General features: G+C 39.1%; 1 protein-coding gene across 12 annotated transcripts in view; it reads right to left on the minus strand.

The window, feature by feature from the left end:
- Positions 1-11,193: 11,193 nt before the first annotated feature.
- CSNK1A1 (casein kinase 1 alpha 1) overlaps positions 11,194-27,635 on the minus strand; it is a 44,175-nt gene continuing 27,733 nt past the window's right edge. For 2 of the 12 annotated variants that reach the window (XM_028527953.2, XM_028527958.2), the window contains 6 exons: positions 26,413-26,552; positions 25,030-25,108; positions 23,989-24,063; positions 22,125-22,231; positions 21,004-21,116; positions 11,194-13,696 (listed from right to left, as the gene is read on the minus strand). In XM_028527953.2, the coding sequence (XP_028383754.1) occupies positions 13,689-13,696; positions 21,004-21,116; positions 22,125-22,231; positions 23,989-24,063; positions 25,030-25,108; positions 26,413-26,552 (522 nt within the window). In that variant the 3' untranslated portion in view covers positions 11,194-13,688. Of the gene's footprint in view, positions 17,073-18,821; positions 19,212-20,962; positions 21,117-22,124; positions 22,232-23,988; positions 24,064-25,029; positions 25,109-26,412; positions 26,553-27,635 lie in introns of those variants that run through there. The other 10 variants (XM_028527950.2, XM_028527954.2, XM_028527957.2 and 7 more) reach the window with 8 other exon arrangements.

The following is a 27,635-nucleotide window of genomic DNA, read 5'->3' on the forward strand; positions in this document are numbered from 1 at the left end:
GATTTTTGTATGTGCCCTGACCAGGGATCAAACCTGCAACCTTGGTGTATCAGGACAATGCTCTAACATTAAGCTACCCAGCCAGGGCTCACTAATTTTTAATCAAAGAGCTCGAAATGATTTTCGGCACATGCAGACACACCAGGGAGATACAGTGGGATCGGTCCCAGGCCATGGCAATAACGTGGTATCACAGTAAAGCGAGTCATAACCTTTTTGCTGGTGGATGGTCTTGCCTTCAATTTGTAAAAAAAAAAAAAAAAAAAAAAGTAACATGTGAAATGCAATACAGCCAAGTGCCATAAAACAAAGTTTGCCTGTGTCTTGGGGAAAATTAAAAGAATTGACACTACAGCGACAAAAACACCTTCAAGTTCCACATCGTTATGTGAACACGGCTTCCAGACCCACACGGTCGTGCGATAGAATGAAATAAATAGGAATAGTATGGGTAGTGTTCCTGTCTTGATCTGGGATATTTATTCTATATTTTATTTATTTGTATTTATATTTAGGATATACATTTATCAACGCATATGTGGACATGCCATTTAAAAAAATCCATCTTCATAAATAAAATTTAACTCTGTGTATTTAAATTGTTACAAAAATTTATAGTGCACTCATGTGGCTTTGATCAATTAGATCTAGCACCTGCAATGACAACTGTAGGTTGTGGTCCCAAGAACTTAAAAGCTATAATGGGAATTTAAGTGCATATTTTTTGTTTCAAAGAAACACAACAGGGCAGCCATTGACAGAGCAAGGCACACAAAATGAGCTGCACGCATGATGAAATCCTGTGGGGGACGTGAAATGGAAATGAATTCATGGTGACAAAAGGAATGCTGTAAGATTTCTGACCAGGATGTGTCATGTGCCGTTTTCAAAGGATGATGGTGAGCACAGCTGCCCCCAAAGGGTGTGGGCTCCAGTCCGTGAGTAAGTGCCACCAGTCCGAGATACTCATGCTTAACAGGCAGCAACAATGTGGATGCCTTTTGTTGACAGTCCCCTACCCTGCCCCTGCCACCCACTTAGGGATATAATTGAAGACGGAAGTTTTAAAACTGAATTCCAACGGTGCCCAGAAAGGGGGCATCAGTGTGCAGCTTCCTGTACAAACACCCCAGGCCCATCCTTTGCAACCTTCTTCAAGTTTTGATTTTTTAAAATTAGATAAGTGTGAAGGGATACAGTCTTTTTCAAAGGTCTTGTAGGGAACATGTGAGTGAAAGAGTGTGAAAACAAAAATCTAAACCAGCAGCAGCCACCGACAAGGTGACCATCCACACTTCACTTTTCTCAAGAAATTCTTACCTAATTTCCAGCCCCTTGTCTCATAAGATGTGAGAAAAACCATTTTCTCTCCTTACTTTCTGGTCAAAACCCAATTCACACGAGAACGGTATTGTGAAGAGAGACCGGCTTAGCAATGAAGAGGCCACCGTGCCACTAACCTGTTCTGTGGCCTGCAGGTGTCAGTGTCCTTTGTGGGCCTCAGTTTCCTTAACTGTAGAGAGTATTAAATCATATTTTAAAATGTACACTTAAAAGTCATAATCTTCTTTTTAAAAATATTTTATTTATTTATTTTTAGAGAGAGGGAAAGGGAGGGAGAAGGAGAGGGAGAGAAACATCAATGTGAGGTTGCCTCTCACGTGGTCCCCCCTGGGGACCTGGCCTGCAACCCAGGCATGTGCCCTGACTGGGAATCAAACCGGTGACCCTTTGGTTTGCAGCCCACAATCCACTGAACTACAGCAGCCAGGGCTAAAAGTCATAATCTTGTCCTAAAATTTTACAATCTTGAATGTCTGTTTGGTCAGTAACATTTTTAGACTCTGCTATCTTTCAATACTTAAGGGTATTTTCTTTTCCCGTCTCTTAACTATGCTCTTGCTGGAGAGGAATGAACACATCTTAGAGTGAAACATGTGCTCAGTTGGAGAACCTGTGTGCTATAGGTTTAAGAGTTTCTTTCTGGTTAGAAGTCCCTCCCCACTCCCGCCCCAGACCACCTTAGGTCTCTCTGAGCTGGTGTTGTCCACAAATCCATCAGTAAAGAAAGACCAAGAGCCTCCCTCCTAGCTGTGTGCCATTCCCGCAGCACTAAGAGAACAGACAGAAGAAATGAGTTCCAGTCCTCAAGGAGGTTTCAGTCTTGAGGGAGAAACACATGTCTGAGTACTTGCAGAAATACAAGTGCAAACCAAGTCAGGAGAGTAAGGGCGCAGAGGGAGCATGATTTCCGGTGGGGTTGGCAAGGCTTCCTAGAGATGTTTGAGTTAACAAGCGGGCAGATTGGAGAAGGTGGACGGCATTTCTAACCCCGAGAAGCACATGGAGGCATGGCGGTACAGTGAGTCCTTGGAACTGCTCCTGTATCGGCAGTGCAGGCTGTTGGGGTGGAGAACGGGGTTCAGGAAAGTGGCCAAAAGACGAGGCTGGATAGGTCGGTCAGCAGGGAACGTGCCCATTATCTGAAAGGGGTGACACATTCAGGAAGAATGAGGTGGAGAGTGGACTGGAGGCTCTGTAAGAGGATATTGGAAGAGTTCAGAGGAGACAATTAAGGCCAAATTGAAGCAGAACCAGAGGACGGTGAGGACACAGACCTGACAGCGGAGTCAAGGGTGGCTCCCAGGTGTTCTGCTTGGGAGTTCCCATTCATTGAGAGAAAATTATAGGAGGGGAACAGGGTTAGGGAAGCAAAATAGCACGTTGGTTTGCAGTTATGGTGAGTCAACCCCGATACTCAGCTAGCTATTGCAATGCATGGGGCTTGGTGCTGCGGTTGCACAAAAACCGTAGGTAGGAGTTTATCACACAATGTAGGTGGCCTGTCACAGGGGCGGCCATTGGGATCCAAGTAAGAGTGCATGTTAAGCATGGGCTCTGGAGCCAGCTATTAAACACAGACCAATAAGGTTCCAAGTCATCTTCCACAATCTTTTGGAAAGCAGAAGGGATGGCAGGTTTTTAAGCAATAGGCAAGCATAAAAAAACACTCCAATTTTAATGTTGGCTTAAAAGTTCAGCATGGTTTGGAGGAGAAAGAATCAGTTGGTCAGGTAAGACCCGCAACACACAGACCTTTTGAAAATGTACTCAAACACCACACACACGCCCAGGATCACAGGTTGATAAAATTTCCTGACAGGTGGAGAGAGGATTACAATTCTATTTTCAAGAAGCTGAATCGGGAGAGCTTTTGCCGATCTCTTTTCCGGGGTAGCACTCAGTTATTCTCTCTCATCGACGATTCTCTCCCTCTTTCTCCCTCCCTACTCCTGTCTAAAAATAATAAATCAGCATGTAGGATTTTTTTTTTTTTTGCACAGATCCAAGATAGATGTGGCCTGGCAACAGATCTTGAAAAAGCAATAATGCAGTATCTTTTTTTAAAACTTTAATTGTTGTTCATGCAGTATCTTAACTGACCACAAATCCAATGACTCCACAGCATAGTGGAGACAGAAAGCTAATGCTATCTTAGTCTCCATTAATATTCAACAGTGGTTTTCCTGGCCCCCTTTTTGTACTAAACTCTCAACACAAGCAAAAAAAAAAAAAAAAAAAAAAAAAACGATGGCCCTAAAAGAAACTTTTCCAGCAGGGGAGATGCATAGTCTTTTCTAATTCCTATGCCCAAATGGAGCTCCAGCCCCCCACAAGGTCAAGCAGCTGTTGGTCATTTATGGGAAAGTTGCAAGATCAAACCCTCAGCAGAAAGGCAGATGATTTCTTGCTGTGTTTATGCATTTCCTAGCAACGGGAATGCATGGCTCGTTTTCCTGTGTGACAAGCCCTGACAGAGAGGTGCGGAGCGTGTTGCAGAGCCCTCAGGGTTTAGGGACTGCAGGCTCTGCCTTCTGGAAGATCCAGCCTGCATACCTGCGAGTTTCAACCCCAGGTTCTGGGCACACCCAGGTTTCTCTACAGCAGCACTTGCAAAGCAATCTGTGACCAAGAGAATTAGAGCTTCCTAAGTACTTGTCCTTTCCCCTACGTTGGCAAGCCTTCTTGGTGCATAGATTTTAGGCCCAACTAGTTCTGGAAAAAAAGGGGGACACGTCAATCCCGCCGAGGCAGTTCATTGCCCCTGTGCCTCCAGTGTCTTTGCAAGGAGAAATTCATTTGCATAAAGTCACTATTCTGGAGTTTGTCCATTTCAGTAATGAGCGTGAAACACCTTGGCTAGTACGGCTTCCTCCTAGACCTCTCCATAGGGTGGTACTCCTTTATGGCTACTCCCTGCTCTTCAGTTAACTCATCCTTCTTTACCCTTGCATGCCTCAGACTTCTGTGTTCTTTCCTCTTCCCATCCGGACCAAAACTGGAAAGACTTAGTCCTAGGGTTTCAACTGTCACCCTTGCAGTGACAACGCCCTAATATTCACCTCTCTTCCCTGGGGGCCCTCCTGACCCCACGCCTTGAACCTATTGAAAACAAGAGGCCTCCCCGAGTTCCTGGATAACTGGATTTGACAGAAAAGGAAGTCTTGTTAAGATGCATAAATCAGACCTTCCTCCTAAATGAACATTAACAAATTAGAGTTTACAATTTAAAGGGATTCTAAGTTAATCATTTAAAAAGTAATCTTAACACAAGTTCTGGGAGTTAGAATCCAGGACAAAGAAACTTGATGAGCTTTGTCATCCAGCCAGAGGGGCACCGGGGGTGGCAGGGACGGCGTGGTCTTCTATGGATGTCACCAGATGTGGGGATGGGAAGAGACGGTGCAGTTTTTTTCAGCCAAGAGGATGCTTCAGGTTTCCATTGCCTGGGGCTGACCTTTTCCCACATGGTGTCTCTGACCATTCCAGCCTCACATCCATCAGCAGGGTGACAGCCTAGTGATTATTCCCCTTTTATAGATGAGGAAACTGAAATCACAGGTCCCTTCCCAACTGACTTTTGCCAAGGTTTCTCACACTTCAGTGTGCATGGGAATCACTTGAGGGGTCTTCTTAAAACAGGTTGGTGGGCTCCATCCCCAGAGGTGATTCTGTAGGTCTGGAGTTGGGCATGGAAATTTGCATTTCTGGCAAACGAGTCCCCAGCTGCTGCTGGTCCTGGAACCATACTTAGGAGAATCACTGCCCTGTGCCTAGAGTAGTTCAGTGACAAAAGGGTGCCAGCTGGGTTCTGTCCTAGCCCTGTCACTCATCAGCCGCAGCCTTGAACAGAGTATTTCAAAGGCAGATCAGAGTGTGAAGATTCAGTGATCTGTTTACTCTCCATGCATTGCTACTTTCTTATTCATCTTAGCCTGTTTTAGAGCTCCACATACAGTATTGAGACACACGGACACACACACACACACACACACACACCCCGGAATTGGGTATCTCCAGATTTTTCAAGCAGCAAAATCCCTTTACCAAGGCTCTTCTCCTGGTGACAAATGCACACTCAAGTAAAATTAATGCCCGGAATTTTCCTTCCTGATGCCGTTACAAATATAGCACACTTTCCTCTAAAGATAGAAATGAAGATAGACAAGTGGCATTTTAAAAAAAGACACTGGAATATACTTAGTGCATAGGGGCATATTATCAGCCTTAAAATCCAAACAAGACAGACTCGGCCCAAGATGACTGAACCCAAGGAACCCTCACCACGAACTTAGGAGTTGTGTTAAAGCAACGGTTAGCACCACGCCCACGACATTGCAGGGTGCTGGACTTGGCACAAGGGGATGAGGGAGACACTCTACTGCTGGGACAGCCGTGCGCTCTGAAAACCACCCCCCTCCCCGACACATTCCCCAAATGCCGGGTTATGTTTTTTTTTTATTTTTCTCACACCGTCTCCTCCCCCACCCCTGCTGTTGATATCATCATTCATGACTTCCCGCTTGCAGACTATGAAAATTGTCTTGCGGTAGAGGCATGGCTGGATGGGACTTTCCTCTTTCTCTAATGTGTTTCATTTACATATTACTCAGGGCGAACTCATGATCTGACAGACGTGAGCCTCTCGGGCTCACCACCTGTGTCACTCATCTTGGCTCTAGGTGAAAGGAGTGGGTAACTCGGCTGGATTATTCATGTGGGTGTTTGGGCGTACCATTCCTCCAAGATTAGTTTCTTCAAGGTGAGTCTTCTTTGCCCGGTAAAATCTTATTCATCCTTCAAGATGCAATTCTGAGATTATCTTTTCCAGTGTCCATTTGCTCTGCTAGTATTGCCTCCATTTTGGTAACATCCCATACTGCATACAGTCTCCTACGAACTGTCACCTCTCAATTCCCAGGGAGTAAGCACGGTTCCTGGCACTTAAGATTCAGTAAACGCTCCTTAGTTACTAGTCTATTTGTGAGTAAAATTAATTCCCATTACTGTTGGTGCAGAACTTGCACTTTTGTACATAGGTTAAAAAAGTGCATGGCACCATACAAAATCCAAGACAAAGATGCAGTGACTTATACACCCTTCATCATTAGGTAGGGGCCAGGGGAATAAAGGACGTTAAAAACTGTCCAAAGTACTTACTTTCATGTTTTTTGGTGGACACACAATCGAGAGACTAATTTATTAGTTTTTGTCTAAATCCAGACTAAAATATTACTCGAGCTCTAGTTAGCACAGTGCAAACCAGTTTTGCAATTAAAAATATTTACTTAGCAACTGTTGAGGGCAGTTTCTAAAAATATGCACCTCTCCCCCCACTGCTCCCAACTCTACATGTCTAATACAGCACTGTATCGCCACAAAGATTTGTGCCGCTGCCCACTGGCAGGCGACCAAAGGCCGGCTGCTTAACATCCCAGAAATTGTTTCCAATGGTTATTCAAACCATTTTACTTCTCTGAATCAGTAATACTATCGACTTAATATGGTAATGTTAAGGCAGGCTACATTTTTCTACCTAGACATTCCACTCCATAACGACATTATCAGGCCAAAAAAGCACTTTAGTACTGGGGGAAGAGAAACCCCTTTGGTAAATATACAAGCATATTAGAATAATCTATATAATCTTGGTTACATAGAAATGCTCCAAAGGTGGAAATTAAATATTTACAACCACAAGCAAAAACAACTTCAACCATATGGCCTGGCAGGATGCAGGATATTGAAATATAATGTATCTTACATTCATCCAATACTAACAATTTTTTAAAAAGATTTTATGAGGACCTGGCCCAGGCATGTGCTCCGACTAGGAATTGAACTGCCAACCCCCTGACTCTTACAGACCGGCGCTCAATCCACTGAGCCACACCAGCCAGGGCCAATACTAACAATTTTCATTAAGAGTTTTATGCTGTTTTTTTTTTTTAAACCCTAATTTCAGTTTTTACTAACTTCTTAGTATCAAGACTGGCTGGGTTTTTTTTTTTTTTTTTGTCTGTCAATACAGAAGTACTTGCTGCTAACTAGGTAAAGGTTGGCTGGCAAGTGCAATAAAAGGACTGCTCGGGCTTATTGGTGCCACTGAAAATGTTTGTAAAAACTGCGAACAGCACTGAACAGCACGGTCTGGCCCAGGCAGCAGCGCTGGTCGTGGGAACCTTCAGACATGTGCACATCCTTTCAGGCTTCACTCCCACCAGCTCGTCTCCAAAAGGCCCCAGAAAACAAGCTCTCCCACTTGGTCCTAAACGTGGACCCTAATGACCTACCATTTGAGGGAATGATGTATTCATAAAAGCCCTCCATCACACTATCTATGTGATATCCATTTGACACTCAATCTATTTTAAAAAGGCAAAGATTCAGCTTTCAGTTAAGAAACCAAGAGAACCTCAGCACCCACTCCAGTCATGCACTTAGGGGCCCTCAGATGGAAAATGGAGTCGGGGCTCACCTCACAGAAGCTGAGGGTAAGGCAGACACAGGCGCACAGCACTCGGAACCAAGTGCCTGGCAAACAGCAGTCACAAAGTAGTACGTACCACCAACCTTTGAATTTAAAATGGTGGTAAGGCTACAAAAGGGACATTGCTGTTTAACTGCATAAAAAAAAAAAAAAAAAGAAAAAAAAAAACAAACAAACTAAAGGAAATCAGGTTTAGGTCCTGGCTCTGAAACATCTGCCCACCCTGTAGCCCCATACGTTTCCATCATCTAATGGGAAGAACCACCAACTGCTTCCTGTGATAATGAGGATTAAACGTGATGTCCTTGATGCTCCAAGATACTTCATGAAAGTCACTACTGCAACCTTTAAAATGGGTACGATCACACCACCTTTCCAACTGAAGATTAAAAAAAATGTTAGTATCTGCCCTAAAAGATGTGGCTCAGTGGGTTGGGCACTACCCCACAAACGAAAGGTCTCGGGTTCCATTCCCAGTCAGGGCACATGCCTGGGTTGTGGGGTTGGTCCCCCAATAGGGTGCCTACGAGACAACTGATCAATGTTCCCTTTTTCCTCCCTCCTTCCCCTTCTCTCAAAATAAATAAATAAAACCTTCCAAGTGTTCAGGCCAAGTATTTTTAAGAAAGTCCTGCAATCAGTAATGTGTAGATACTTTTAAGACAATGTGAATATCCTATGCATCAGAGTTGTACTTGCTACTTTCAGGAAAATGGTTTTCTAATGCAGTATTACCTTCATCTCCATTGGCTGACATTCTAAGAGCTCTCCCCTCTCCCATTCTTCACGCAGGGATCTCGGGGAGTTCTGCTGCTACCACTATTCTGATAACATGTTTGATACAGATCTGGCTAGTCAGAAGCCTTCAAGTGCTTCCCATGCCCTTCTGACATGTACCCATCATATATATGTATCTTTTTTTTTTTTTGAGATCTCCTTTCTTCCTGACACAACAAAATGTTTCAGGTTTAGCTTTTCCTTTTCTGTGCCCCAGCCCTAAAGCCACACGTCTCCAAAAAGCATGGTTCTTTCCATGATTTAGAAATCAAGATCTGGGTACTGGGTGTACTCAGTGCTGTTGCAGTTAATATAGGCCCTCAGTGAACACAGCTGGGAAATAAAACATTCTGTACACAATGTTGAAGTCATGAAAGACAAATTAAAGATGAGCACCACACAGAACAAGTGACAGCACAATACAAATTCCTTACTTTGGACCCTGGACAGGCTTTGGAGAAAAATGTTACGTAAAACACAGGGATAATTGATGCAATTGGGCAGACTAGACTATAAACCTGTCCAATATTAAAATGTTCTGATTTTGGTAACTGTAGTATCCACACTAAAAATATTAGGTGTAATGGGGAAAGATCTGTAATATATTCTCAAATGGTTAAGGGGAGCTACTGCACTATTCTTACAATTTGTTTTTAGTATCAAAATACAAAGTCACAAAAAGAAAAAGCTTAAAAGTAACTTGTAAACCAAAGGACTGTTAACACACACACTACTTCTAAGGGTGCTGACTCAGTTCACCAGGATGACCTGGTACAAAGCTCTTGCTTGTCTCACTGAAGTCTGATGCATGATCGTATTATTTAGATTAATGGACAAATTGTTTCATTAAACAAAAGCTTTCATCTTAACTAGAAGTTACAACCTACAGTAACATTTTAAATGGCATCAAAAGAAATGTGAACAGAAACACCTAAATTCTGCTACTGGCAAAGAATTTTGAGGGTAAAAGAAAGTAGTTCCATCTAAACTGCTTGATTTCATCTGAACAGGAAGTGATTTCTTAAAAACTTCCCCCAGATGAGATACACACAGACACAGCTTCCCTTAAAATCCAACCATGATTCTTGCCACCTTTAGCAAGTTGATGCTTCAGTATTTTTCACAAGTTTCTCAGAATAAAGCATAATTTGCAAATTCCACTGTCTTCTTTTTCTTTTGCTATTACTGAATGGATGAGCCAATCCCCTCCCACAGGTTTCACCCATATTCAAATATACTCTAAACAATCTCTCCTACAATTGCTCACATGGGTTCCCAGCCTGCCATCTCTTCCTTAATTCTGTGATCCTTCCAAAGGGCACCTCTAATTTTGTCCATCCCTTTAATGGCTCTACAACTACTTTCTTATTCTCTACCTGCCATTCTCAGTCCTATCCTTAGTTCAGGTTTTTTTATCTGCTGTGCTCCTTCTAACTATCTGTTCCCACATCTGGGTACAATTCTAACCTACTCCTTCCAGGACTGAGTCGGCTGTCCCTGCTGGGTGCTCCCAAAGAAGCCACGTTTCTTTAGAAGGTGCACTGCTATGCCCAAGTGGCTCAAGTTCATTTCAGCCTTTCTGCATGTATTTATTCAACTATGGAAAAATACGCCTTCGAAGTGATAAATATCTAGGTAAAATATCAAGTCCTAAATTTAAGTTATCAAATAAACAACAAATCACTAATATTCCATTTCTTCACATATTGAGTTCTAGCCACTGTGGGTCCACAGCCTCAATCAAAACACAATGCATTTGACCATTGTGAAACGTATTTTAGACAGTTTCTCTAATAGCTGTTAGTGCTCAACCTTTTCATCACACTTCGGCATGTATCCTCAAAAGCGGTGCAGTAGGTCCCTTCAGAAAACAAGGCATTTTACTATGCACTGGCTGATAATTAAGTACAGAATGCATGGCCTGATGAGAAAAATTTATACTTGATTCACCACCACCTCTGGTCTTTTCAGAAGATGAAAGGTAGACCAAGTTTGTCATTATGAAACATATTCCACGAAGGAAGCAGAAAAACTGGGGAGAGGGGAAATCCTCAAACTGTGAGCAACGGTAACGTGACTAAAGAAAGTAGTCTCACTTTAAAGGGAACAGCACTTCCGAGATACTCAAGTTCTTGTACCTGTTTTCAGCAATTTACCTCATACAGACCCCCTCACATCTTGGTCCTACGGCCATCACTGTTTAAAACCCTGAAATGTGGCTCACACGCTGGCTCGGACCCAACTCTGCCAGGCTACTGCTGCATCTGCAGGAGCTGAGCTGGGAATGTCTCGGCCACCCCTTTGCATAAGTCCCGCAGTTCACTCTCACGAAGCTGTAAGAACCTATCCTCGATAGACCAGCGAACATGGGGAAAACTAGCTCACTGGCTTGGGTTCTAAAATCCTTGTTTCTTATTATAATGAAATCAGGTTTATTATGATAGTATACTCTGCTCAGAGCATGTAATATTAGTATTGCAAGGACTGGCAGAAATAGGAAAATCTCTTAGTATTTGTTGATAAAAAAGAGTAAAAGCAACCCCCCAATTCCATTTGTAGACCTCAGGAGCATAAGCACACTCATATGGGAGGAGATAACCAGTCTCTCCCTTCATATATATTTTTTTTATTTTCTTGTTATACCTTCCCAAAACAGAGACATTCAACAGTAGTTAGAATGGCCATCTCCCAACATTAAAAAAACTGTACCCCCTCAATGGGTGAACGAAGTGAAGAGCAGTAACCTCGAGTTCAGCTGAGTAAGCCACTGCGGAGCCTTAAGTGGCGAGGTCTTCCAATTTCAGAGTGATGTGTCTTCAACTTGTATCATCATTTTAGTGGAAAAACATAATTTAATTTTGGTGAAATGAGATTCATCTCCCGACAGGATTAGTAAACAGCATTCACTGAATTTCACATTCTTCTCTTGTGAACTGTGAAGAGAATGAATGGTAGCTAGAAGATCAATGGGATCCCAGCTCCAGCCGCAGACGGAATGACGATATACCAGGACAAAACACCTACATTTTGATTTACAAAGCTAACAGCAGTTATAAATCTGCAACTTAATTACAGACCAGCTACACCACACCTTTTCAAATGGCAAAAATACAAAAAAGTTAAGTGTTACAAAAATATTTCAGAAAAAGTGCATAGTCTAAGTGCATAGTAAATAAAAGCACTGAAAAATATCTTGCTAGAGGGAGTTCAGCTTGGAAAAGTTATTACCAAAGCTAAACATTTTTATTTTACACAAACTATACTCAAAAATAGCTTTATGAGACTGATTTCTGGCTAAAAGTATCAAAGGGTTTATTAGTCAGGAAACAAACACGGACGCGGGTGGTAGGGAGAAACACAGCTGCCTGCCCCGAACTCGTGCTCATCGTGGTTTCTGCAGCAGGACGGTGCTAGCATACCTTTAGTGGCAGAATGGAGTCATTCCAGAATTAATTATTGCTAAAGTAGTTTTCAAATAAAAAGAAAAAAAGAAAAATGAAGCTTGACACAATCTGACCAAACAAGTGTCAATTTACAGTTTCAAGGTTATTTTACAAAATACCTACATTTTTACACAATAGGGTCCTGGCAGCATTTTCAGACAAAAGTTCTTTTGAATTTATTCTGACATGATATAAATGAATAAATTACAGTATTTAAAAAATTATCAATAACTCTTTCTCTTGGGCCAGAAGAAGAAAAGGGCGGCATGTAAGACTGAGAGAGGGAAACGCAGAAACTTGCAGAAACGGGTGGGCGGGGGAGGGCGAGCAATCACATGGTGTGAAGCGCCCCAAGACTGAGAGTCAATCTGCTCAAAGCCAATTAACAAGAAACTGAAAGGAAAACTTCGTTCTGCAGTTAAACCCTTTAACGCTTTCGTTCTTACTCGAAATCAGTCCAGCTGTGGTTAGTCCGAGGCTGCAGGGGTCACGACACCGAGCCCTAGCAATCGCAGCGCTAGGCGTTTGTGCCTGCAGGTCATTAGAAAAAGAAAAACGAAACAATGCCTTTCTCCTCCAGACAAAAACAACTTTAAATTAAAAAAATTTGAGGAAACGTTATAACACTAAACCTAAAATGATTTGCAAAGGAGTATTATGTAACAAATGGCTTGAAGTAGTCTATTAAAAAATTGGGGAGATTTTGATTGCAGAGTGAGTCAGCAAGGCATTTTTTTGTTGTTGTTTAAAAAAAACCTCATTTCCTTACAGAAACAGTTTATAGTTTTTAATGAACTTGTAAACAAAAAAGCTCCCATTTCAAAATAAAAACAAAATCCCAGATCATATAGATGTTTACAGTGATTACATTTATCTAAGCAACATACATACATGTTCAGTTTTAAGATGTTAACTAATTTTGTGTGACAAATATGCTTCTTTTTAATACCAATAACATTATAGAGTTAATGCAGAGTCCTAAGAATAATCTAGTAGTCACTAAGTTTTTCTTAAGTCTTCACTTTTAGATGCTGTTATCTCTAGCACAGGTAAGCAGGCAGTCTTTCATATGCTCAAACACTGGAATCTTTGGTTGCTACCATATCAGCTGGCTTGCAAACAAGAAGCCAACCATTTTAAGAATGTTTTAAGTGAACAACTTGCAAACCCCAGGGGTGGATAAACCCTAAGAATGCACAATTGTGAGCATTTACAACCATCACAACTGTGGCTGAAGACTGTTCATGCCGTTCTTCTGAAATGAGATCTCAAAGCAGTATAGTTCAAAGTAAAAGATTTTAACAAAAAAAAAATTGGCATATGCACAATTTCTCCACCAATTTATGTGTGTCAACCATTTAGTTAACTTTCCCACTTGAAAAAATGCAATAGAAAAACTGGACACCATGTTTCACTATCTCAGTTAATATTCACAATTAACAGCAGCTACAACTCGGGACCCAGCATCACCAATGCCGCCCAGAGCCAGTTTATACTGAAATTAAGTTCTTTACACCAAGTAAATGGTTGTCCACAACCACCGGCTAGTGTACATATGAACTAAAATTTCTAGATTTGGGGAGAAACAAATGCTGCTCCGATCATCTGCACTGCTTCTTCTGCTCCTTGATTCATGCTTAGAAACCTGTTCAAAAAGAATAAAAACAGGAAGAAATGGTTAAAATTCCAAGTTAAAGAAAGTTTAAAATGACACCCCAAATAAGGAAATTGGGTAGAGTGGGTTAACAATTGTGCTACAATTGCGTGTGACTCAGGTGATTTTATTTATTTGAAAATCACTAGCTCAATTTTTTAAAACAGAAAAACAAGAAACCTGTCTGCTCTGGAGACGTCTAGGTAGGAATGGTACACAGTGAAGTAAAACCTCCCAGTCAGCATGTGGTGCTCAAGCTAGACGAGCCGTGGTAATCACACTAAGCCTGTTTTGTTTACTGCTGTATCTCCAGTGCCTAGAACATACTGTGTTCCACTGTCAAACTGATGAACAATGGATTGCTCCAGCAAGTGGGAAGTTTAGTTCAATCATACTCTGAGTTAGAGACTTTTTTGCACATTATTTCTGATACAAGGGAACAATAAATTCTAGTAAGTGTATTCAAGGCATCATTATTGGAGTTATTCCACCGAACACAAAATTGTTACTTTTTACACGGAGACCTCACGACTTCAAAAATTCTTTACTTCCATTCAGTTTACATTAGAAAGGTTAGGTTTTGTCTTGGATTAGAAAATGTAAAGAGTTGTTTTTTTAGCTTTATTTACTTCTCAAGCCCTCCCGCCTTGCAAACACTCCTTCCTCTCAGCCACAATTAAGACTCCAGCAGGGGTGTCCAACCTTTTGGCATCTCTGGAGCCACACATTAAATACAGAATTACACGTAATCACAAAAAAAATCTCATCATGTTTTAAGTGAATTTACAATTTTGTGTTGGGCCACATTCACAGCCATCCTGGGTTGCATGTGGCTCTCAGGCCACAGGCTGGACAGCCCTGGTAGGGCTTCATGTCAAGGTCGGCGGAATAAAGAATTCAGGTAAATTTACCTATGGCTAAAGACAGAGAGGAAATAGACCTCTCTCTCAGGAATAACACAAAAACCCCATGAATGCCCTCTCCTCTCTTTCAAGGCACTGATGCCCCTTTCCACCCCCTTCTGAACTCTTACAGCCACGCTATTAAGTAGCTTATTCTAGCCCACTCTGATCTCTCACTTCCTTAGCACAAACCTTTTTTCCCCCCCAATAATAAACTACCTATTTTTTTTGGTACTTCCCAAACATTTGTGGACCACCGCCAATGAGCTTTGTGGGATAAATAAAATACTTTTATAATTCATGTTCCTGTATATACCATATGCCTTTTTCCCAAAGATAACGCCACACTTAAGAGTAGGTACAGAACAGACCGATGTTACCTGCCCCAAGCACTATGTTGATAAAGCAAATGGCAAAAATAAAAGGAGGAAACTTCCTGAAATTGTACTTCACCACAAGGAATATTATCTTATTGATATGCATCGATATGTGTTATTAAATAGGATTAGCAAGGTAAGCCATAAAAAGAGCTTTTAAATCACACCTGAATTGAATTTTAAAAATCTGACTATATTCTGTAATCTAATCCCAATTTTAACATAGACTACTTTAAAGCAAATTAAAACTGGATTAGCTAAATAGAAATGACCTTTACCCTAATAAGCATTTTTTCAAGTACTGCAATTATTCTTAAATACAAAGTTTCCCCAACTAGTAAAATTGTTGTTTTTTTCTATTATCACAGCTTACTTACACAATTATATAGAATAATTACTATGTTGAATATCCAAACAGCTTTAAATGGAAACCATCATCACTAATAAACTAAAAAGGAAATACAAGTTACACCAGTTGTGTCTTTAACAGGGATAAAAATTATCTAGGTAAGAACTTTATCTGTTCATCTTTTAATTAGATTTAAAGAATTCCTGGGTCAATTAATAATTACAACTGTTTACGGACTGGTTAAAGGCTAGCCTAACAATATTCCTGGTAGAATACATCAGTCAAATCCAGATTTAACTCTTCAGATTAGCCAGTGGTAAGCAGGACACTCCGCCTAGGGAATCAATGTATCTCCAGTGAATCGTCCTAGGATGTTACTGAAGTTTGTTGAGAAAAAAATCTCAATAGGAGCATCCAGGGTTTGGACATTCAATCTTCAAGTTCTAAGTGTTCTTTTTCCCCAGTGTGCAGCATTAGTGCTTGGTTTTTGTCTTGCACTTTAGGTGGTGTCTCCTGGCTTCTACAAGTCCAAAAACCCATCTTCACTGCAACAACAGCTAAAATAAGAAGTGGATCCCTTTGTTCCTAAAAGGAGGAGGGAAAAAAAAAAGTTAAAAAAAAAAAAAAAAGGCCTCAGGATTATCATGACAAATTCAGGAGTTAATAGCTACATTTAAGTTTCTTTTCAAATCTGCAAAAGAAAAAAGAATGTTTGTTTATATATAACTAACTAGGAGATTCTACCTGTCAATCTGAAAAGTATGTATCTGCTCCTATTTGTAAATTAAATTCAGATGTCCTCAGTTTTTTAAAAAAAATAGAACAATTTACTTCAAAGGGATATTTATGTGGTAATAATAAGGCTTGAAAGTTTATGATGGGCTTCTGAAATGTAAAATTCTTTCACAGTGTAAGTGAACTTTTTTTAAAAAGTAATTTAAATATTCATATTCATCACTATGCAATGCCATTTATATTAACTTTTCCTATTTCATGCTTCTGTGTTTTTTGTCACATAGGATCAGAATCAATCTGACAGAATTTGAAAGCAGACTGGCAGTATGAAAGTAAAAAAAAAAAAAACAAAAAACAAAACCAAACCCTGTAACTCTTCCTTCTCCACACAAAAGTATTACATTAGGAAAAGATAAAGGAAATAGATTTTATTTAATCACTACAGAGAAGATAAATTACCATTTAAGTAATTTATTAAGTAGCAGGTACACATCATCCCTAAACTGCACCAGAAAAACAGACTGGTGATCTGATTTCTTGTCTTTCCTATCACAGAATTCGTTCTGCTACGGATTTCTGAGATTGCTGAATTTTAAAATACCTGTAACAACTGATTCCTTCCCCAACTGGTAGACGGTCTGCATTATACACCACTTGAGCCACAGCCACACTGTACTCTTCTGCGTCTTCTGGACCGCTGTACCACCCAGGAAATCTGACAAGGTGCCAAGTCTGATAGGTCAAGCAAGCCTTGAAGACGTGGGCTTCAGATCACCACAGATCAACTCTTGCACACTCATCTTCATTTCCTGTCGGGTAATTTAGTTCTTCTCTCCAGCTTTATTGTCCACAGTGAAAAAAAGCTGACAAAAATTTCAGCAAGCAGACGCAGCTCCCTGGTGCTTCTTTGACATTGAGTATATTCAGAGCAGATCAGTCGTTCCAGATATTTCAAGGTCTTCCCCTGTGATTTGAGTTACGTTGCTAAGTGACCAGCCACGTTCCTAGCAGCAATTGGTGAAGTCAGAAAAAGTTAAGCTAGACATAAATGGTAGGTGAAGCCCGGCAAATACTGGAAGGTAATTCAAGGAAGACCATGGACATGTGATGGGAAACTATTTCTAATCTCTTGAATGCCAACAATTTGATACCCAGGTACTTATGACAAAACTATGCTTACTAATGATGGCTGAAATAGTGAACAGATAGGTGGGTTAAGATGATGAGAATAGCAGACTTAGGTGAGGATCAACCTTTGGTTTTAGTATCTTCTGAAATTCTCCCATCTCTGTCCTTAACTAAAGAAATGATGAACTTAATGGACTATAAATGTCCTAAAAATATCCCCTTCTCCTTTACTTCTTAAATGCCTTGAAAAGTACTTTTCTAGTAATCATGTATAGTTACAAAGAAACTGAAATGGATCTGGAAGTGTGTCAGATGTAAATCTTTTTTTATTTTTTTATTTTTATTTTTTAACACATATGAAAACAATAATTATAATCATGTGGAAACAGAACACTGAAAACTAGTACAGAACATAGTGGGCATTAGGAGAAATACCTTGTTTCTTTTTTTTTTTATTATTTTAATGGGCTTTGAAATGAAACATTTCAAAAGACAGTTTCTCTAGAAAAGTAATTAGGACAGACACCTATTACATATAATAAACCTGTCTTGGCTGAATTAATTCAGACTTTAAGAAGTCTTTGGGCATTTTTAGTGGATTGCTAGAGTTTCTTATTGTAGTTTTCCATAAAGAAATGTTAGATACACATTTTTCAAAATAAAAATAATCAGCCCTGGCTGGTGTGGTTCAGTGGATTGAGCGCTGGCCTGCGAACTGAAAGACTGCTGGTTTGATTCCCAGTCAGAGCACATTCCTGGGTTGCAAGCCAGGTCCCCAGTTGGGGGTGTGTGAGAACCAACTGACCCATATTTCTTTCCCTCCCCCCTTCTCTAAAAATAAAAAATAAATAAACTTTTAAAACCAAATAAATAAAAATAATCACATAAAATATACTAGTGAATGCCACCATTTGGGGTATTTTTCCAGGAAGGATATTCCTGTGATATAGAGATCTGCTTGCTGAAGATTCATTTAAGAAACTAAATTCTCTGGCCCTGGCTGGTGTGGCTCAGTGGATTGAGCACCGGCCTGTGAACCAAAGGGTTGCTGGTTTGATTCCCAGTCAGGGCACATGCCTAGGTTAGAGGCCAGGTCCTCAGTTGGGGGCCTTGTGAGAGGCAACTACACATGGATGTTTCTCTTCCTCGTTCTGCCTCCCTTGCCCTCTCTAAAAATAAATAAAATCTTAAAACAAAACAAAAAAACAACCTAAATTCTCTGATGTGAAAAACTGAAAGTGTAGCTCTCTGCATAACAAATGATATGATATATTTAAAAAGGCACCGTCTAAAATTTTAACTAGGCAAATGTAATATGGTGTCACCAGCATCACTGAAAGGATTTCTGGGAAGCAATAAATCACTGAACTACACAAGCTATTCCTTGAATAAAAAACTGCACCTTTTAAACACCCTTTCAACTGAGAGACTGGAACCAGGAGTAAGTAATCCAGACTGGTTTTCAGACTCCAGACTTCATAGGTTTCTTAAAGGGATGACCCAGAAAATGGGGCTGGGGTAATGGTTAGGGGAACTGGGTCCTCATACTCATTTCATGCCGCCCTCAAACCCACAAAAACTCTCATGGCTTTATATACAGGGGTTTCATGTAAAATTTGCTTGGGGCACCAAGTTCTATGTCCAAAATAAATGTTTTCAAGAAGTCAAAGATCAAGAAGAATTTTGATTGTATTCTGTGGAGTGGCACATTTTAGCTGCAAGCAATATTTTGCTTAGAGTCAGATTATACTACTGCCTGCATACGCATCTCTAAAAGTAGTCAATGATATGTGATGTGTTTTAGGAAAAGCCCAATTTTCCAAAAATGTACAAGTCCATTTAATGTAATAATTTGTATAACCTCTGTGTCTAATAATGCTATGAGATTTTCATTAAGATTTTAAGTTGCTTTTATGAAAAATAGCTACGATACAAAGTAAGGATTGAACTTAAGTTTAATTTTTCTCCCAAGGAAACATACTAACTCAGTGGATCCAACTTCTCATCTTTAAGACCTGGATAGAATAGGACAAAAATTCTGCTTGTTTATTGAGTAAGAAACACATAGTAAACTAACAATGAAACTAGCTCAAAATAAGGTATAATTCTTTCTGAAGGCTGCTGAATGCCTGAAGTGAAATGTTCTAGGTCAGCTGAGATTTCAATCTAATTTTAGTTCTAGAAATTGCAACTCGTGATGATCCTATTATCCCAGCTAGCTTTAGGCAAAACTTGGTTTCATTCTGTGGGGAAAAGCAAACATACCGCAGGTGTCAGGTATAGCAAACCCCCAGTTTAGAGACTGTCGTCTTACCTACAGGAGGGAAATTTCTTCCACTTTCTCGGCACTGTGATTAGTTATACACTGTGATTAGTTATACGATGATTGAAACACTCAAAAGGAGCAATTCAGCCCCAATGGAGATGCGCACACAGAGCACCAGGCAAACGTTTGTATTTGCTACCCTGAGTTGAAATTTTATCATTTTAGAATCCTCACTACATTAAACTTTCAACTATGAATCCTCCCCAAATACAGAAACAGGGAAGCATCTCAATTTCATTCCTAAGTAGACGAGCTGCTGGGATCAGGATGACATCAGTTAATTATACTTATAAAGTATCCTTGGATTAGAGCCTATTTTTATACCACAAAATAGTTTAAACACAACACTAAAAATATGGATCAAAGAAGACCAAGTTCAGACTAGAGCAGTCATTCAGAAATTAAACAATTAGAAACAGAAAACCAAAACTTACCTGCCCACCACTTCTAAAAAGCAGGCAGGTATTAGGAGTTAAGCCCCAGAAAGGGGAAAAGCAAACAAAGAAAACACATGAAACACAGGAGCTGAACTGTACGGCAACAGCAATCAGAAATGGAGCTGTGCCCCAACAGTTCCACCCCCGCAGCACCGAGAGTGCCAGAGAAAGAAAGGAAACAGACTAGCAGTTCAATGGCATCTGCCCCAGTTTTGTTTTGTTTTTTTAAATTTTGCAAGGCCTAACTGCAGAATTCAATTCTACAATGTACCCCTAGATGCTAAATAGTAGCAAGATTTAGAAAAATAAAGCCCGAAACAAAAGAACCACTTTGGAATAAAGAACATATGCAGTTAAGTATCAACTGTAAGAGACATTTATTTTCGACTAGGAAAGATGTGCCGAGCTTTTCAGTCACTTGAGCATGCAAGAGCTTACACCAGATGCTCTGTAACTGAGAAGATAGACACCCTGGGGGCAATGCCAGGCTCACTTCCTGAAATTAGCTCATGTTCACAATATTCCATTTTAAATGCTAAAGTATTAACATGCAGAAAAAATTCTTAACACTGTTAGTCTGAAAGACAGTCAAGACATCATGGCTAAACCAGCTTCATTATTAAAAATCAACAAGTGTTAGGTCTAGGATTTTGGATTGATTGATTATACCATATTCCCAACACCAAATGTTTATTTTGGAAAGAGTTAATGAATGAGTAAAAGATGCAGTTGTTAAAAATGACTCAAAATCCCAAGAGAAATGATATAATATACGCACATATATGTATATACAAATACATATACATATATATGAAGAGGGACATTTGGGTTTAAAGTTAGTAGTCAAATTTTCCAAGGACGTCTTTTTTTTTTTTTTTAAACACAAAGCCAAATTTTTGTTATTTTACAACCACCTCCTCGATCTAACACTGTTAAAAATGAATGAATGACCCAATTTTGTGTTCAATTTTTTCCCCCTGTAACGTCACTTGGCTCTTGGCTACTAACCTTTCATGTTACTCTTGGTTTTGTCAGTTTGCTTGCCTGTGGGGGTTTGGGCCTGCTGACCCTGCCCACTCGAAGAGGCTGCCTGCTGCGCTGCTTTCTGCTTTAACATTGTCCAGTCAAACGTGTAGTCATACTGGTGGTTCAGGGTCCTGGAAAGCACAGTAAAATTTTATGTTAATTCTTCAGTAAGATTCTAATACACTACTGAACTTGCAAGAAAGTGACACCATTTTTTTTCAAAGGAAATGAGTACTCTCTCCTATTCAGTTAATCAATTCTCTTTTTACATGTCATGACTAGGGGAAAATGATGGTGCCACTTTGGTCTGCTATATCTGATAATAATAAATCCTAACCCCTCTCAGAACAGAAACAGAAAACAAACTACCAAACTACCTTTAAATTTTCTTAAAAGGGGCAAGAGGGTAGGAACGGAAGGCAGCATGAACAACAAAACACTGTCATTATCTTGTGCGGATAATCATAATAGGAGGCACCCCTAACAACAAATCAGAGTAGGAATGGGACTGCAAGTTTGTGAGGGAGATAGCTATGCTGGTGGCTTGGCAAGACTTTTCTGGGGTTAGAGAAGCACCTCCAATTATTCTTTTCCAACCAAGACTTCAAACCCTGTGTACTCTATTACCCCACCTCCCAAGACCAATTCTGGGCTGCACCTAGGGAACGCTAGGGGTTGGGCCTGCCTCCATACTATCAAAGACTCCATGACTGAAAATTCAATTTCTTCTCATTTTGGTATTGAATAAAGTTTTGTATCAAAACTGGAAACTTCCAAGGGCCATCAATGTCACTTATTTCTAATAGAAGTGCAATTATTGTGGAAAAGTTAGATTCTACTTTGAGCTTGATTCAATTGTTTCTCTATCCCAAACTAAAATGGTTTCAAGCACATTTATATTACAAATGGAAACAAGCAACAAAACAAAACCCCCAAACAAAAAACAACCCCCAAAACCAAAGAACAAACAAACAAAAAGTAAATAAATGAACAAAAACCCCCAAAACCATTTCTTAAAATTTTATTCATATTGGCCAGGCCCACTTTACTCTGACACTTGTCAGACAGATATGTTGGGTGAATTTAACTATAATTACCCTCACTGGAGTGTATAGTCTTAAAATACCTTAAAAACTGACCTGAAAAGAATGCGGAATAGCTGCCTCAGATACATGTAATCCGGGGCTTCCTCAAAGCGCAGCCCACGACAATAGTTTAAGTACATGGCGAATTCTGCAGGAAAACCCTGTAAGTTCAAAGGTTAAAGCACAAAGTTAAAAAAAAAGTTTTATTTCAAGATAGAAAAATAAATGTATTTAAATAAAAGAAAAGTATGTATTTGAGGAAAGTGTTTACTACTTTATTGGACAACCTGAAAGTAAAATAAAGGGCTCAGTATCCTTATAAATTAAACAAATTTTACTGTCCTGACCTCTTTTATTATTACAGTGTCATTTAATATGTGTAGAGAAAAAAATATATATATATTTTGCCCTGGCTGGTGTGTGAGAGGAAACTGATGGATATATCTCTCACACAATGGTGTTTTTTTTCTCCCCCTCCCTCTAAATGTTTTTTTTAACAGATCATCTGTGATTGTTCTGTTTTAAAATATTTTATTTATTTATTTTTAGAGAGAGGAGGGAGGGAGAAAGAGAGAGAGAGAGAGAGAGAAACATCAATGTGCGGTTGCTGGGGGCCATGACCTGCAACCCAGGCATGTGCTCTGACTGGGAATTGAACCTGCAATGCTTTGGTTCGCAGCCCACGCTCAATCCACTGAGCTACGCCAGCCAGGGCAAAAGTAAATAAAATCTTTAAAAATTTTTTAATATGCATTCATGGTCTGTGTTACCAGTGAACAGCAATTACCAAATGAGCTGGCCCTTACATGTATTACAAATGTTGTTCAACAACCACAACTGAAGGTCAAGTAGAATATTTCACGTGTTGTCCCCTTATAAAAACAGACAAAACCTTAACAAAAGATATCTACCAATATCATAAACATTACAGATGTGAAATAAGGAGTTCAACCAGATCATGAGATTGAAAACATTCTCACTATTTATAGTAATAGCTAATATTTCTGAGTTTACTGTACCCTGAATTATATGTGGCTAACTCGAAAAGGCAAAATTCACAATTCTACATCACAATGAAGACAGAGGCCACAAGCAGAGACTGTACTAAATCCTTTCTCTTCCTGTAAAAATGGCTGACTTTTCTGATAAGTGAAATGAATCTTTCTGTTACATGGAAAGGTAGTCTATAGAAAAGATGATGTTTTGCCTCTTGAAGTATACAGATTTTAAAGTTACTTGGGTGAATTATAACAGAAGTACATTTTGCTCAGTAACCTAAAATGTATTTCATAATTTGAAACAAATCCCCAGGGGTCTCAGAAAAGATGAGTTTTCCACTCCATCCGCTCCTTTATTGCAGATATGTAGAAAAGAGGGGGAAAAAGTCAATTTGTGGATGGGGAGACACATAGGGACATCACTATTTACCCCCTTCCAGGGCACTATTTCAACTCATGCTGATTTCTACTTTCTATCGCCCAAGTAGGTAGGTAATTACATATTATTTTCTCATTATTTCAGGTGTTCAACGGACTCAAAAACCACTCTGCGGTCTTCTCTCTGTGGAAAACCATGGCTATCCATCATGGTACAGACATCTCTCCATTCGCAACTCACATGCCCTCTCCGAGGTTATCCTTTCTTTTCTGGCACCAGTTTAGAGATAAAGAGAACACTTTTAAATTTTATTTCCAATAAATCAGCGAGGTTCTATTAGAAAAGTTTATCTGCTCTCTTATTTTTCCTGTAATTTTTAGCAGATGACAGAGCCCAAATAAACCAGAAACAATAGAACACTTAATGGCAAATGGTTAGCTCCTAAAAGGATGTTTAAGTTCCAGTGCTGACAGGCGAAGTGTTTCTTTTTGTTCTTGGATCATTTATATTAACAAATAAAAGTTTCACCATGCACACCTACCTTACATAAAACTTCAACAGGAGTGGACATCTTCTTTTCACTAATCTTTTCATATTTTTGTTTCTTTGTTGCAGCCTGTGGAAAGAATCAAACAACACAGACATACTCAGTACTATATGAACTGCATTAGTTGAACATACTAGATATAAATGTAAACTTATGATTCAAGAGATCATAAACAAACAAACAAAAACCCAAACCCAAAGTATAATGTCTAAATTTCCCCTCCTAAATTGTTAATTTTTTAATGAGTTTCTACTCCAAGATCATTTTTAGCTATCAGGAAAGGGTGCATCTAATAGGAACACCAAGCTGTATGATTCAAGTAAAACATGGGTAGAGTTCAACTTGCGATTTTTCTTGACCCATAGTCAACACAAGGGCAAATGTATGAGCAAATCAATTACAAAAAATGTTGTCTATCATTTAGCACCATTAACAACTGGCGTTAAGTCAAAATGTTTTTTTCAATGAAAAATACTCATATTGAACAAAGTCGCCCACATACAAGCACAAAACAATTTTTTAGGTCACAGATGCTCCAAAAATACAAGAACTATTTTCCTTTAAAGGATGAACAAAATATTAAAATAGCCATTTAACTCTAGGATATGGAGATTTATCATTAACACACAATGCTCACAAAAGAAATCTTAGGATAATTAAACAATATAGCTAGTGTCACTGGCTAAACCAGTTTTCATGTATACAAAAGCAGGTATTTTAAACATAACAGCAACATATCAAAATGAGAAAGTCTCCACCCAATTTCTTAGCCCATGTTAGTGTCTACCCAGAGAAAGCTACTGGTCGCCAATGGGCACCTGCTTACTACCTCCCAAAAATTGTTCTTCAGGCGTGACTGTGGAGAATTCTATTAGATTATTCTAGCTGGAATGATCAGATTTTACTTCCCCAATAAAAAGTAAAGCTAATTCACTTTTAGAACACCTCACATTTGAAAGAGACTTTACAGATCTTTGAAAATGTATTTTTATTTTTAAAACAAAACAAAACCCTGGTAATTTGAGTCTGGTTTACCTTTAGTCCTTGCCATGGCAGGCTGGTTCTATTAAAATACATCAAAACATATCCTAATGATTCCATGTCATCTCGGCGACTAGAAAAGAAAATACGTATTTATGAGCTGAAATTATTATGGAAAATATGTGAAAGAAAGCCAGGTACACAGAAAGAAATTTTTTTAAGTGAGGAGAGAAAAATTTGGTGTGTTGTGTAAAGTACTTAGTTAAGGTAATGAAAAAGTTCATAACGGGTTACTTCAAAATAAAACACTCTCATAGAATTCAAAATTATAAAACATAACACTGTCTTACAACTTAATTTTTAAAGAAGAGCAAAGAAGATTTAGCCAAACTTTCCAAATAAGGTTCATGAAGACAGAGGAACCGACAAGCACAATACTTGTAAGTTCTGTGGAAGTTCATGAAAAATAACTTGAGGGATGCTGACATAAACTAACATTTTAAACATGAACGAACACACACACTTTCTCCCTCCTTCTCTCCCAGTTGATCCTTGAACAACGCAGGTTTGAAATGCAAGGCTCTACTTACATGCTGACTTTTTCCAATTGACCACAATTCAACTGACCCAGAGCAGCTCAAACCTGAGTTGTTCAAGGGTCAGCTGTACACATGTACGTACACCCAGGCAGATACACGTATTTAACAACTGGTAACACTCTGAACTACAAGAAATGTGAACTTATAGTTTAACCCAGGGTGTTTAATCATTTAAGTATTTTCTAAACTTAAAACCTTCTTATGAGGTTCCTTAACTTGAAAGCATATCATCTGTCATTTCTACGCTTGTTTTAAGGAGCAACAAATGACTTAGAGAAGATGAAGGGAACATGAAAACACAGAACTTAAGACAAGAAACAGGGCAGACAGATGACAAAGATTCACTTCAAACTGGATGCTATTTGTTACTTTATGGAGGAGTGGAACAGGAAATGACCCACCAACCTCCTCTGGTTCATTAGTATTCCAATAACACATCCCCATCCCCCGCCCCCGCCCCGTGAAAATATCAATACATTCTTCTCCCAAACTCAACTTACACCACTAGAATACAAAAAGCCTAAGACCAGCATTAAGAAAATAAGTACTGTCTTCAGATGCAAAAACAAACATGATATGTTGCATTTATGTATATCCCTTTTCATCATGCAATGCTTTTCTCCCCAAGAGATAACCTTCAACAACGAAAACAAAAGGCCTTATTTAATTGGCTTCTCTGAATTGGCTAAAGCAGCAGATAAAAGAATTAATAAGCATCCTTCAAATCCTCAGCCAAGAGACATCTTTAGATATTGTAAGAAATTAATTGAAATATTGTAAAAACCCTCTAATGGCTTTTGTTATAAATTTGATTAACACAGTCAATTGTCCAACTCACCTCTGTTCAATACCAAGATGTGCATTGATGCTAGCATACCGGGCAGTGCCGGTGAGATTTTTATCTTCTCTGTACGGTATATGTTGCCTTGTCCTGTTGTCTCTGTACTTTTTGGCCAAACCAAAATCAATAAGGAATAACTTAAAAAAAAAATTAAAAGACATTAGGTTTCCAACCTTGTTTATTTACAATACTTCTTATTCATTAAATGGCATCTATTTTCTTTGTTCAAATATATCAAAATAAAGTATCCTAAGTAGAACAGATAATGAACAAAATTAACACTCTAAGCTTTTACTAGTCCTTATCAACAAATCAAGTTAAAGAAAAAGGTCAGGTGGTTGGTTGATCCTGTCAAATGAACAATTTCACAGGCCCAACTCATTCATTCCACACCCAGGAGCCTGTCTTTAGACAAGTAGTGGAGAAATACACATCTCTCTGCTTGACAGCAGAGTTGACAAGTGTGCTATGTGCCATAATGAAAACTGGTATCCTGCTACTATCGGTAAACAAGACAGCTCTCAAAGTTTGATAATGACAACAAAAACAAGATTTTTATTAACAAAATATAAGCATTTTTCTAAACAAGCATGTATTACATTCTACTATTTTGAAGGGACATTTATGCATATGATCAGGTCAAACATCTGGAAACTATAACAAATTGATCTAACAATCTTTAAGTGAAAAGTACTTAATATCAAGGTGGCCTACAATTAGCAGTTTAAATAACCTAACCAAAAATAAACAAACGAACAAATAAATAAAATGCAAAATATGTTCACACATTTACCTACCTTCTAAAGCAAAATAAACAACATTTACTTAAAAGTTTAGCCTTTATCATAAAATTACATTAAGATCATTAAGCAAAGCGAGTCTACATGCCCTTACATACTAACATCGTCTTAGATTATTGTTCTCTACTAGTTAGGCCTAAATTTTGTAGATCTTTCCATTAGGCTGACACTGGGTCCCTTCTGCCACAGTTTACAATCTGTTACGTGCTGGAAAACCTGAATACCTAGTCTGTTAGGGTGTGTGTCAAAAAATAAAACAAATTATTAACTTAGGTGAAAAAGATCTCTCTTAGGAGGATGAAAAAGAAAAAGAAAAAACAAAACAAAACAAAAAAACACCCACTTCGGGCAGGCACTGTTGTAGTCTTTGTTACAAGCTGGATGAAAACACACTGAGGTTTGAGCTCCTGTAACCATGTT

Source organism: Phyllostomus discolor, chromosome 13, assembly GCF_004126475.2.
Source record: "Phyllostomus discolor isolate MPI-MPIP mPhyDis1 chromosome 13, mPhyDis1.pri.v3, whole genome shotgun sequence".
Classification (NCBI taxonomy): domain Eukaryota; kingdom Metazoa; phylum Chordata; class Mammalia; order Chiroptera; family Phyllostomidae; genus Phyllostomus; species Phyllostomus discolor.